Source organism: Arachis hypogaea, chromosome 4 (assembly GCF_003086295.3).
Source record: "Arachis hypogaea cultivar Tifrunner chromosome 4, arahy.Tifrunner.gnm2.J5K5, whole genome shotgun sequence".
NCBI lineage: Eukaryota > Viridiplantae > Streptophyta > Magnoliopsida > Fabales > Fabaceae > Arachis > Arachis hypogaea.
The window spans coordinates 3,082,197-3,096,290 of NC_092039.1; the positions used below are offsets into that span (position 1 = coordinate 3,082,197).

The following is a 14,094-nucleotide window of genomic DNA, read 5'->3' on the forward strand; positions in this document are numbered from 1 at the left end:
GTTTGAAATTTCAAATATTTATAATTTTAAAGAGGACAAAAAAAATGAAATCGACTTTCTAATTTTTATACAATAATTAAATGAATGTCTCAATTTTACATTTATTAAATTAATTCCTTGATTTTGAACTATCTATGTTGACAAATCAACCACATTATTAAATGTCATTAATTAAGCAAGTTAACATGAAAAAAAAAGTGTTTCAATGAATTTGGTTTCTTTTTTCAGGAATAAATTTGATCATGTGATGAAAGGTAATTTAATTGTTATTTCTATTTACCAAGTAGATTAAAAAATATTTTTTCATTTTTATTTCTCTCTTTTTTTTCTATAAAACCCTTCTATATGTATATATTCTTATCATGTGCTGCTGTGAAACCCCATTACTATAAAAAGTTATACAATTTGTGTTTTGTTTTTCAATGATTTTTAACCCCACACTATATATGTTAGAACATTGAAACGGTGCACTGCACTATGTGTTTGGATAATTTTCGTCAAAATCAAGGTGAAAATTTAGGTGAAGTCGATTTCATGTGAAATTAATATTTGAAAGCTGTTAGGTGAAAATTTAGTCAAATCTATTAATCATCTAATGATTCTCAAATATCAACTTTATGTGAAATCCATTGCACCTTAGTCTCTGCCAAAATTAATTTCGCCTTCCAACCTAAGTTTGGGGTTTTAAATGTAGAAGAAAATATTCAAAACCAATTTAACCTTACGCCATTTCGGTGGTACTAGTTTCTTAACATGTTGTACTAAAATTTTAAAAGGCAGTGTGAATAGATTCCATGGCAGTCCACAATGATTTGGTGATTATGGCTTTAAAAAGTTGGGACTTTGGGATCCACCGTCCACGTGTTTAATATAATTGTAAAAAACAATGAAGAAAAAATATTAGTAAAATAGTAAAAGAAAAAGAGTCAGTTCAAAAAAAAATTATATTAGTGAATGATAATTCTGTAATATACTTTATGAATGATATAGTAAAAAAAAAAGGTTATTGCAGTATTTTTCAGTAAATAATCCATCAGTATAAGTAATGAATAAAATATCAGATTATGTAATTAATCTAATTAGTCATTTATTTTTTAAAAAAATTCAACGGTTTATATTAAAAATATAGTAAAACAAAAACTTAATATTAGAATTAAAATTTGGTTTAAATTATTTTTTCATTCTAAATTTTAAACTTTAAAATTAAATTATAATTCTACAATTTAGTTCTCCAAAAAATAAAAAATGAAGTAATATTAATTATTTTTTTAAATTTATTGATTTAGAGGAGTATTATTTGATAAAATGGTAGCTAGCGTCGGCAGTTGAGAATTCACATGAGGACATGTGAGTTCCAGTACCAAGGCTTTTCCTTCATTACACTCTGATCTTACTGTAACTATGTATCACCACCACACATTATTTAGAGAAATACAAAGAATTATCAGGATCTTTTGTTTTTGACTATTATTTTATTATTTACTTAATTTTTTTAATTTAATAATATATTTTATTTTATATTTTTTAAACATTAATGATTAATTAATAAAAAAAAAATAAATTTTGATGGGCGTGCATCTAACATTGTTACATAAAAAAGTTGAGGGATGAATAACTTTATTAAATTCTGACCAGCATATAATCAGCAAAGAAATGAGTTATTAGATAAAATCTTATACTAATCTCTCACCATTAAAATTATCATTGATGGCTATTTGATTACTATAAATCACAAAAGTTATTGTCCCCTAGCACTCTATTCTAGAGAGAAAAAGAAAAAAAGCAGCCCGAACTTGCCTTACAACAATTAATAAATACTAAATAAGACAAATTTTGGTTGTTTTTTATTGATTTTCTTTAGTTACCAAACATTTCCAAACACTACTCTTGTTACATTATTTCATTGTTTGTTGTTAGTAGTTGTTAGTTACCATAGTAATTTTTACCTGCAATCATAACCCAAATCTATCTCATCTCATGTTATATACACACATGCATCCACACACGTATGCAATTTTCTTCTCAATTGAATTACTGCCCCCACATTCCTATCACTTTCTTTCTTTCTTTCTCTCACAATCACAATGAACAACAACGCTGGGTATTCTAAAATAAGTAGTGCCCACAAATCAAGATCTATAGATTTCTCATCAGGAGGAGGAGAGAGATTTGGTGTGATATTGGGAAGGACTGGTTCAGTTTCTTCTTCTTCTGGTGGGTTTCTCAAGAAGGCATTCTCAATGAGAAGATCTTCATCGGTTTCAGAGAGGTACTGTAGGATCCATGACCACCACTACGTGGCAATAACATCACCGGAAAGTGATGTTCCGGTCAGGGCAAACAAGAAGCACAGTACTGGAAGGGAAGGAAGCAAGATCTTTAAAGCTTGTAAGCGCCTTCTTGGACTCTAGTAGTGCTCTTTTGAGTTCTACGTAATTTTTACAAAGAAAAGAAAAATAGTCGAAATTTGTCTTATTTAGTATTTATTAATTATTAATACAATCAACGAATGCTAAATAAAATAAATGGTGATTGTTTTTGGTTAATTTTGTTTGGTCAGTAAACATTTGAAGACCTGCCTACAACTTTATTTATTATATAATCATTTCAGTAATGTTAAGTACGGATCTATTTATGTATAATTTTGGCAAAATCTCTGCGTATTTTATTGCTTTCATTCCGAAAAAGTAGATTTACGACGACTTTCATTTAAACCTGCGCTCAATAAATCATTTTGATTTGCCTGATAGTTTGTTAAAAGGTACATTTGGTAAAATTGGAAGGAATTATTAAGAAAAGATGTATGTTAATAATTTTGTATGTATGAATAAATATTGCTATTGTAGCATATTGTTCAAGCAACACCTGCTGCTGCCATGTGCTGTTAAGGCACGTGTGCTCTGTCTTAATCACTCAAGGCATAGTAATATTAATCAAATACCTATGTAATTTTTATTTATATTATATATTATATATAATAGGAATGGGAAAAATGTTGATGTATATTTTTTTCTTAAAATAAACAATTTGTCACCGTGTTAATTAATTTTATATTTAATTATAAAAAATAAATTAATAAATAAATGGATGCCTAGTAATAATAATAACAATAATGTTATTTATGGATATCTAAACTGGCATATTCATGTGTCGCGGACATTCATTCGAATTGGAGCCAACCATGGAGCGAGCTTCAACATCTAATAGATTTAGATATGACCCTAGCCAATTAATTTGGTTTTGTCTCTTTTTTCTTTCTTTTCTATTTAGTCACCAAAAAAAAAATGGCATATTCATGTGATAAATTTAAATAAATATTACTACTGATATAACAAATAACACTAGGAAGTCACCAAAAAGAAAAAACACTAGGGAGATGATAATTAAAAATTACTAATCAAATTATTTAACACAATATATGCGCAACATTTTAATTATGGATAGCTAATATAGAATTATAAATGCATAAATAATAGGCGTTATTGTATTCCAGTCTCTACCTGTGAGAGTAATCAATTTGAGTTATTCAAATAATTATTCGAATTTTATTTTATGTATATAATAATTTATTGATCGATAATAAATTTTAAATATAGTTTAAATTAATTTTTATCATATTGAGTTAAAAAATATCGTGAACAAAATATTAAAAAAAGGTAATGCAAGAGAGAGAGATTCAAATTGAATTCCCTCAGAAAGAGGGTAAAAGGATTGAGCGGTTGATGAAAACGCGAATATAGGAGCAGCGAATAACTGCCTCAAATCGAACACCCTCAATTAGAAACTTGCTTCTTATTCCCAAATCGAATCATTCTTCTTTCTTCCTTTTCATTTCACTTTCTTTTCGTCTTTTGATTTCTTTCATTCTCCAAATCAAATCGATTCCACTAAGAGAAGGAACAATCGACCATGGCGGGAGAAGGAGGCGATGTTAGCGTTGCCAACGGCGCTGATGAAACAGCAAACCCGGAATCCGCAGCCTCCTCTCCAAAGAGCAAGGTCAAGTTCATGTGCAGCCATGGTGGCAAGGTTCTTCCCCGTCCCTCCGATGGCCTCCTCAAGTACGTCGGCGGCGAGACTCGCGTCGTTTCTGTCCCTAGGAACGTCACTTTCCACGGTGAGAACACTTGATTCACGAAATCCCAAAATTCCGTGGAATGGAAAACCTAACATTTGTGACGTTTGTTTGTTTCTTTTAGAGTTGATGAAGAAGCTGCATGGAATGATCGAAGGAGGAGAAAGCATGGTGCTAAAGTATCAGCTGGTGCCGGAAGATCTGGACACACTGGTATCGGTGAGGAACGACGAGGATCTAAAGCATATGATTGACGAGCATGACCGTCACGAAGTTGGAGGAGCTCCCATGCTGCGGACATTCATGTGCCCGTCGAAGCCGCTTTTGGTGGTGGACAAAGATAACCAAGGAACATCAGGGACTGAGCCCTACCCCTTGGAGCAGCGCTACATTGATGCCATTAACGGCTTCCAGCGCATAAGCCCAAGGTCAAGGCCTAGTCCAATTAGGGCTGCATTCAACGCCCCCTCTGCCTGTTCATCCCCCAAATCCAACTCCCCAGACGGTCACACCACGGATCTGGTCCACGAATCGCCGCCCTTCCACGGCCACATTCTCGGTCTCGGTCTAGGCCGCCGTAGCACCATGCATAGAGTGCACAGCTCTCCCAGCATTTCTAGCCTAAGCAACATTCACAGCCTTGCCGTTCAACAGCATGAACACCATAACCATTATCACAATCATTCCCCGAGCCACCAGAGTCAGAACCAGGGCCAGAGCCAGGGTCAGGGCCAGAACCAAGGCCACCATCCTCCTGCTCATCTGCCTGCTTCTTATCAAAGAACCGCGACACAAGATCAATTAGTTGGGATGGGAAGGCCGCCGCCGCTTTTGGCGCTGAGGAGGTCGGATATGGGTAGCAGGAGTGCAAATAGTAGTAGTAGTACTTTCAACTATTATTATCCGCCTACTAATAATAATAATTGCAGACCCCCAAAAGGGTACGGATACTACGATGAATCTCCAGCATACGGTGGTGGCATGGGTGAAAGAGTTGGTAGTGTGCCTCAGAGTCCTAGAAACTCTATATGGGAATAACCAATTTCCTCCCTTGTTCTTGTGTAAAGGCTTTTCATTTCATTTTTCTATTGTTTTATTTATAGGAAGATAACCTAAGCTAGAAGGAATTTTTGCTGGGGAACGTTAATTGTAAATACAGCTTTGTTTTCTACAGTATAATATTAATTTCATTTGTAAATACATCTATGCAGTAGTTCACCATATTTCCTTCTCTCTAGATTCCCTTCCCCAATCAAACAGGGTCTTTTAACCGTAAAGGACGCACATACGCTCTGCGGAGGAACAGAGCAAAACACCATCGTGGTACCATTACTCCACTCTCAATTCAAACCCAGCACATGATTTACATATACAATTAAACCCGCAAGCTAATCGTGTTACATTACAGCATACTGAATAGACACTATCATTCAACAATACTAAGGAAAGCAACGAAATGAAATAAAAATCTATTATTTATCTAATCTTGAATCAACAAGGAATTTTTACGACAATTTCAGCCTGTAATACCATAAATTTTTTTGGTGACTGTAAATACCATCCTCGAAACTGTATTTCATAGCCAAAATTTCCAAGAGGTACAACGCGAACTATCAATGAGCACCTATAAAAACCCGTGTCTAACTTTAAATTGAAACAGACACCCACTCTTCCATTGACAAAAATCACTACAAACTCAGCACCAAAAAAAAAAAAAGCTATTGGATAATCCGTCTTGCTCCTCACTTAGAGTCTGTAAAATCAGCATCGATCACATCTCCATCTGTTCCCTTGCCCGATGATTCTGTAGGGCCACCAGATTCAGGCGCAGCAGGACCTGCGCCTGCAGCTCCTGGCTGGTTGTATAGGGACTGGCCAAGTTGCATAACTTCCTGGTTGAGAGCAGCCATGGCATCCTTAATGGCTTGGGTTGAACCACCTGAAATTGCATCTTTAAGCTCTCCCAATTTTGCTTCAACCTTCTCCTTCACGGGGCCAGGAACCTTGTCTCCAAGCTCTTTCAACTGCTTCTCAGTCTGGTACACAACTGAATCCGCCTGGTTCTTGGTGTCAATAGCATCTCTCTTCTCTTTGTCCTCCTTTGCAAATTTCTCCGCTTCCTTTACCATCCTATCTACCTGCATTACATTACATTCAAGCCACATGTCATTCAACCTTCTAACTTATAATTAATGTCATCTTAATATTGGGAAGTTTTTCATTTTTAAAAAGATTAAAAGAAAAAACAAAAAGAGGAGGTTGGCAAATGGCAACAATACCAAAAGGATAAATTCAGTTCCATTTGTAGTTCAAATATGTAATTAATTTACCTCATCATTAGGCAAGGTGCTAGCACCAGTAATTGTAATATCTTGTTTCTTGCCTGTGCCCTTATCTATCGCAGTGACTGAGAGAATACCATTGGCATCAATGTCGAATTTGACTTCAATCTGAGGAACCCCACGAGGTGCAGGAGGGATACCATCCAAACGGAAGCTACCAAGAGATTTATTGTCCCTGACAAATTCTCTCTCGCCCTGAAGCACATTGATCTCTACACTGGTCTGTCCATCAGCAGCTGTTGAGAAGACCTCTGATTTCGAGGTGGGAAGAGTAGTGTTTCTTGGGATAATCTTTGTCATTACACCACCAAGAGTTTCTAGACCCAAAGACAATGGTGTAACATCCAACAAAACAATGTCACTGACATCACCAGCCAAGACACCAGCCTAACATAAATTGAAAAATTCAGAAGACATCAGTCAGAATCTAGCCAACATGGTACCCAGAAAACAATTATCATGCATAACAAATAATTCTGGCACCAAACCCACCCCGAAAACTAATAATAAAAGGAATCAACCTCCCAACCAAAAATAATCAAGTTGAAAATTTTCTCAAGAAAACAGCAAGATCCAACCTGAACTGCAGCACCAAGGGCAACCACTTCATCTGGATTGACAGTGACATTTGGTCCTTCCCAGTCATCTTCTTTACAAGCTCCTGGACAGCAGGGATACGTGTTGATCCACCCACAAGAATCACCTCATCAATATCCTTAATATTGAGCTTTGCATCTCTCAATGAATTTTCAACTGGGGTCTTTAGCCTGTCACATAATTCATGCAAGGATCATCATTATACAAGATTATACATCATTATACAGGATTATACATCATTATACATGATACATGAGTATTTTTGCTGCATTTTAGATATGGAGCATCAAGAAGGTTTGTCATTTTGGGGGAAAAAAGGAATAGCTATCATTACCTATCAAGAAGATCTGAACATAATTCTTCAAATTTAGCCCTTGTAAGGGTGGTCTCAATATGCTTGGGGCCATCTGCTGTAGCGGTTATGAACGGCAAACTGAAAACATACAAATCAATATCTCAGGAGTTTTCACAAAGCAAGGAAAGCACATTCAAAAAAACTATTAGCTTGGCTGGAGACTGCTCCGTGAAGAAGTAAAATACCTGATGTTTGTTTGGGTCAATGACGAGAGCTCCATTTTTGCTTTTTCAGCTGTCTCGGTAAGGCGCTGAAGAGCTTGTTTATCTTTCAAAAGATCAATACCTTCATCCCTCTTGAAGTTTCCAGCCAGCCAATCGACAATTCTCTACAACCACACGATAATAACATGAAACATTTAGATATAATACATTATACAGAACAAAAGCCAATAACTTATCATGCTAAAATAGAATGGAAGAATTCCAACCTTATCAAAGTCATCACCACCCAAGTGTGTATCTCCAGAAGTAGACAACACTTCAAACACTCCATCACCAACCTCAAGCACTGAACCAGAGTAAAAAACAAATGAATACAGGTATCAACACAACTATTTTAACAAACAAGGGACACCAGAATTGTGTTGTTTTCCATACCCGAGACATCAAAAGTACCACCGCCAAGGTCAAACACAAGGATTGTTTCATTATTCTTCTTTTCAAATCCATAGGCAAGGGAGGCAGCAGTTGGTTCATTTATGATACGAAGAACTTCCAAACCAGCAATCCGACCAGCATCCTTTGTAGCAGTCCTTTGAGAATCGTTGAAGTAAGCAGGCACAGTGACCACGGCCTTTGTTACTTTGTCATTCAAAAACTTTGAAGCATCATCCACAAGCTTCCTCAAAACCTAACACCCAAAAAATGCCCCAAAATCACTCACGGAACATGAACCCTATCTATGGCATGCAACACTATCAGCACAAATTGAAGAAATTATACAAAAAAAAAAAAAGAATCGAAGAGGAACAATGAAAACCTGAGCGGAAATCTCTTCGGCGGCGAACTGCTTGCCGATGGCGGGGCAGTCGAGTTTGACATTGCCGTTCTCATCCCTAATGACTTTGTAGGAGACCTGCTTGGACTCCTCGTCCACCTCCGACATCTTCCTTCCGATAAACCTCTTAACGGAGAAGAAGGTGTTCTCCGGGTTCACCACCGCCTGCCGCTTCGCAATCTGGCCAACCAGCCTGTCGCCGGTCTTGGTGTAGGCAACGACGGAAGGGGTAGTCCTCTGACCCTCGGCGTTAGTGATGATGGTGGCTTGCCTCCTTCCATGGCAGCCACGGCGGAGTTGGTGGTTCCCAAATCGATGCCGACGACCTTCTCATTGACGACTCTGAGAGGACCAACGTTGTAACCTCTGCGAGCGGCGGTGCTCCTGAGCTTGAGGAACGCGGAGCGCGGGAACGATGGGGAGCTGAGCCTCTGGCCGAGGAACACCGTCCGGTGACTATTTTGCTTCTTGAGGGAGGCACTGCCGGCGAAGGATGGAGTTCCGAGACCGTGTATCTGGGCGCTTGAAGAAGCCATTTCTATGGGAAATCCCTAACCCGAACCCTAATCTAATTCTTGGAAGAGAAAGGATTTGGTGGAAGAGAAATGAATAGAAGATAGAGCAGCAACAAGCAGCAACCTGCAATGAGGAAGGGTTTGGGTTTTTGACGAGAGGATGAGGGTTATGCGTGCTGCCACGTGTACCTATTCTAGAATCATCCTATGCTTGCCCGTTGGATTTTCGGGGCTCCATTTTCCCTTTGTTTTGACCCGGCGAGGCTGGTGGTAGGTTAGGTTCTTCATCCATGATCCATTCATACTTCGTTAATTCAGCTGACTTTTAGAATAGTCATTTTGACTTTCTAGTATTTAGATTTTTATAAAATTATAAAATGATTTAAAAAAACATACTATTTAATAAAATAATCTAAATGTTCAATCAACACTGGGTTATACAGTTTAGTACAATCAGATGACCATATAAAAAGATCTTTTATAGCAAAAAAAAATTAAAAACCTTATTATATATATACTATTTCAATTTTCGGACTTCGTAGAACGGGATCTATCTAAAGAAATAGGATGATTCTAGTAGCTTATATTCATGAGGCACACCTTAGTAGTAGAATTCTCGGGAAGCCACATGAACGATGTGGTGAGGTGAACAAATTGACAGGCCTTGGCAATTGGCATAAGTCCTTATCATTCTTGTAATGTAGTGCAATACCCTTCTCTTTTTCTCTTTTATAATAAACTTTGTATTTGCATCTTAGTATATATTAAGGCTTATAAAATTCTAATTCGAATATAGACGAGGATGTCTCGTTTGGCGAGGCTAACAAGTTGTGTAGCGTGCGCTCTCTTTACTGCACAAATTGTTCTCTAACTTCAACTTACGTAATGATGCATATACCTACATTTCTTTCTGACCTTGTTAGTAAATTAAATTTCCATTTCCTAAAATAATTGACCGACTACCATATGCTAATTTTTAGCTGAACATAAGAAGGGAGAGCTTGTTATGCAAAATTAAAAGTTGCATAATTAACCAATTGACCTTGAATTTGAGCAAGCTAGTGACCTACTCCTTTTGTGAATGAATGACGAAGAAAGTGGTCTCCAACAGGCAACACTGCAACAGCAACAACGTACGTTCCTCTTGGTGATCACTTCTTTCTTTTTGAAGTTTCGTTCCCTTCCTTACTGGTTTATCAACTTAGTTTTCAGCCCTTGCATTGTATTATTAATGGAACCATGATCATGCCCTCTCTAACCTTCCATTGTGAAGGCAACATACTAGCACCACTTAAAATAGCCATTTCAATAATACAATGGACATGTATTTGAAAATGCTGAAAATTTTAGTTTTAATATTTTTTATTTGTAAAATTGTTTTCTGAAGTAAATAATTTGTTTGAATACAAAAGTAATTTTCAAATAATCTATTGTATTTAGAATATAAGCATGTCCTGTTTTGGGGGTTGGGGGGGGGGGGGGGTCTCAAACACACGCCTGCATGTTTAAATGTTTGTTTAAACTTCATAGCACCAAAAGCGAATTCCGAAACACTATGCAAACCCATAAAATAAATTAAAAAAGAAAAACTAAAATAAAAACATAAAAAAATCATAAGCAGCTAATGACTCGCCATTCATACAAAATTAAAAAGACCATCATTTTATATGCATACCATCATGCTTCATCCTGTGCCAGGCACCAAACAGGGCCTAAAATAGTCGGAGCACCTGTATTGTATTGAGATTTTTATACGCAAACATTCTCTAAGCAACAAGAGAAAAGAACCCTCCTCCGACAAGAAAATTAAAACGTTCAACTTTATATATGATATATTATATTATCATATAATAATATAAGGGTAATCCTAGGAATTTTCTGTGGCATTCTTTGTTTTCTTTCTCAGATGCACCCGATAATTTACAGCCTGCTAGAGTGCTAGTACTGGGGAGAAAAAAGGAAAAATAACTTGCTAGTTATGCAATGCCATGAACAAGTTCTGCTTACGAGCATGCTCTGGAATAAGCCGACTGATGACATCAGGTGGTATCCCTGAAAGTTCTGCAAGGATCAATACGAAGTCAGTAGGTCGGGGCCATGCAACACAAACAAAATTTGAAAAGAATCCCCCATGAGAGGAAAAACAAAAAGGTTTACTATGGAATAATAAAACAAAAATCTTTACTTGTACCATAAACAATTCCTCAATGATCCAACCCCAATTTTTTATTCCTCAATACATTACTATGATCACGTTGATGTTGAGTTATCGTTAGAATTTCAAAACTAGATTGTGTTGATCGATATTATAGGTACCTTAACTTACCCTGAGGCTTAAAATTAAACAGAGGTGGCAGTGGGCGACCATTAGGAAGCCGGGTGTTAGGGTCCCTCAACTCATCGAAGAAGGGATGAATGCAAGCTTCCAACTGCAGTGCCATAACATGGACCAAATAATTCAATTGAAACGAAAATAGAAAACAAAACAAGAAATGGAGAGTCCAAACTTACGGCAGTGCATCGCAGATTGGGAGAGTACTGAAAAATCTACAGACAAGGTCTACTGCTTCTGGGGGTAAACGTTTTTGAAAGACCTGTAAATTATGATATCATTTGTTCATTACTAAATACTCCATGCGAATAAGATTCCTTTTAACTACTGTAAGTTTTACCAATACTCTTGCATATGCCAATGAATAGCTACACACCAAAGCACATTACAGCTTAAGAATATAGACATAGATTCAACGCTGACATTAATGTATATTCCTTGATTATGATGCTGAATACGTCACAACCATCCACAGGGAACCACAATTAAGAAGCATATAACAATTTTTAACATCTAGCACTGTTGTACGCTTCAAGCATCTCTGAAAGTGACTAGAGAGCATCAATATAGTCAAAAATTGACCCTAATCTAGTATTAATCTCACATGGTCCTTGAAATCAAGGCTGATCCAACCGTATCCATATCAGGTCAATAGCCCCGTGCGGCCACATATCAAACTCAGAGAGAAGACAGATCCTAAATTGACAGACAACTCTATCTAGTGCCATAATAACCAGGACGATAATGATTTGATCATACTACAACACGTGCAATTAGACTAGAAGATGGTGTACCCATACATGGATCAAATAAAGAATAAGCGGTGAAGATAGCACTGCAAAATGTAAGGAAATCAGAGACCAAGTCCTGACCATCAGTACCAAGTCACTGGCTTCAAAATATTTTCTTGTTTCAAATGTAATAGAGTATAGCTGATTATTCTATTTTATCTTTTGAAAGATTCCCTAATTAGGGAAGATATCCGACAGTAGAAAGGATTATGCTTTCCTTTCGCATCAATGACACTTATCCTCTATAAAGATGAAACATCTCCTTCACACACTTAAGGAATAATACTCAAGACGATTGACGTTAAACTAAATCCAGCAGCTCAATCGCCCAGATTTGCTTATTATTTACAAACACTGGAGAAAAAGCATGCAAATGTTTTCAAAAGAAACATGCCGCCGAAATGTAACTTGGAGGAAGTATCTAGTACAGGTAAATGGTAAACTGTGGCCAAAACCTAGCTAATCAGGCAAACCATTAGCATAAACACATTGAACCTTGATCCCAAATTACCAAACGCATTCACACTTTTACAGTGTATTAAAGAATGAAAGTAAAGCACATAGAGCCTGTACCTTGTGCCATGGATGAGGTTTATCTGTGGAAACTTAAATTCAGTATAATTTGGGTTCATGCATTTTATCTCCTCCTTGTTGGAGTTCCCAAAACCTGAAATTAAAAGTAAATAATAAAATCAGGACTCCTTTCGGGGATTAGTGAAAAAGGAATGCTATTTCATTAGAATAATAACAGAACTAGGGAAAATCTGTTTGTAAAGAAATTGCTGTATCTCACTTGATTGAAGAAAGAGATAATAAACACACACGAAAAGCATTTATACAAGCAAGACTGGAAATCTTTGCGCAAAAATAAAACCTTAAATTTCCCTTTCCTTGAGCCAGGAAATATAGCAAAATCCATGGAATAACCCACAACATATATAATTTCTAGCAGAATCAACTGACCTAACTTTACAAAAATTACAAACAAATATTTCATAATCACTAAATATTCAAGGATTACTAAATTCTATGACAGACAAATCCAAAATCTTATAAAACGCATGGGCAATCCTCACCTTGATGATTTAAACAAGTTGATCGACTCCACTCTCTCCAGGAAACAAAGGCTGCAATATAAGTTGAGCTTAGGGAAGAGAAGAATGAGGAAAGACCTATTTATTCAAGCATCAACTTACCTGTCCAGAAGTATTCAGCATTACACAACCAGATTGACCATATATCTATCGGGTTGTATATTCAGGTGGCACCAAAGATAAGTTCTGGAGCACCGATAGTATCTTGAACAGATTGTAAGAAACATTAGGGTTCTCCTTTCACCTGATGAATTAATAACATGGATGAAGCTTGAGTAAAAACGAAAAAAACTCTATCTACAATCAGTGTACTAAGCACAAAAATCTTACAACACTTTAGCACTTCAAAATACATATAGTTTCAGTGATGAGTGGTGTGGGTTTCACCTGACACAAGTAATGTTTATCTGAGTACGACAAATAGTAACTAATGCCATCATAAAGTATACCAGACAAAGATCTACCATCTTTGTGTTAAATTAAGCATAACTTAAATTCACAAATATTACTAGAGGCAATGAGGCTACATGTTCAAGAAACACGACAGTCACTTATGATAAATGAAGTCTGGCATTTTCATATAGAGCAACAGGAAGTATTTGATTATGCTAAAACACTCCTAGTTTCCAGCATTGACAAAACTATACATTAAACAATCACCACAAGCCTAAAATGAGAAGCTTCAGAGTGCACCCAATGATTAAGAGAATAACAACTGGAAAGTAGTTTTAAAGCAAGTCACCTTTAGTTGCTATGCACAGAAATAGACCTTTGAGGATATAGGAATAAGTAGGTGTATAAAATTTTCAACAAATAGTAAGATGAAAATGGGATGTAACAAAATAAGTTTTTCTTGATGAAAAATCTTATGTTAACTATTTGTTTGTGAACATAATGCTAGTTGCAATTCAGAAATATTTCCTTTCAGTGTGGGATTTATATAGATTTTGAGTGCATTAAAAAAAAAATTTACCTAAATTAGAATCAATAAAAG

The 14,094-nt window shown here is 36.3% G+C and overlaps 1 protein-coding gene and 2 pseudogenes across 1 annotated transcript; 1 reads left to right on the plus strand and 2 right to left on the minus strand.

Moving 5' to 3' along the window:
- The first annotated feature begins 2,014 nt into the window (after window positions 1-2,014).
- On the plus strand, window positions 2,015-5,275 carry LOC112795758 (uncharacterized). Its single transcript, XM_025837897.3, has 2 exons — window positions 2,015-4,117; window positions 4,200-5,275. Exons 1-2 carry the CDS (start codon window positions 3,910-3,912, stop codon window positions 5,111-5,113), a joined length of 1,122 nt encoding a protein of 373 aa, XP_025693682.1. The 5' UTR covers window positions 2,015-3,909; the 3' UTR covers window positions 5,114-5,275.
- A 257-nt stretch (window positions 5,276-5,532) lies between these two features.
- Window positions 5,533-9,021, minus strand: LOC112795757 (stromal 70 kDa heat shock-related protein, chloroplastic-like; annotated as a pseudogene).
- Window positions 9,022-10,683: 1,662 nt separating this feature from the next.
- LOC112798328 (shaggy-related protein kinase kappa-like) lies at window positions 10,684-12,638 on the minus strand (annotated as a pseudogene).
- Between the last annotated feature and the right edge of the window lie 1,456 nt (window positions 12,639-14,094).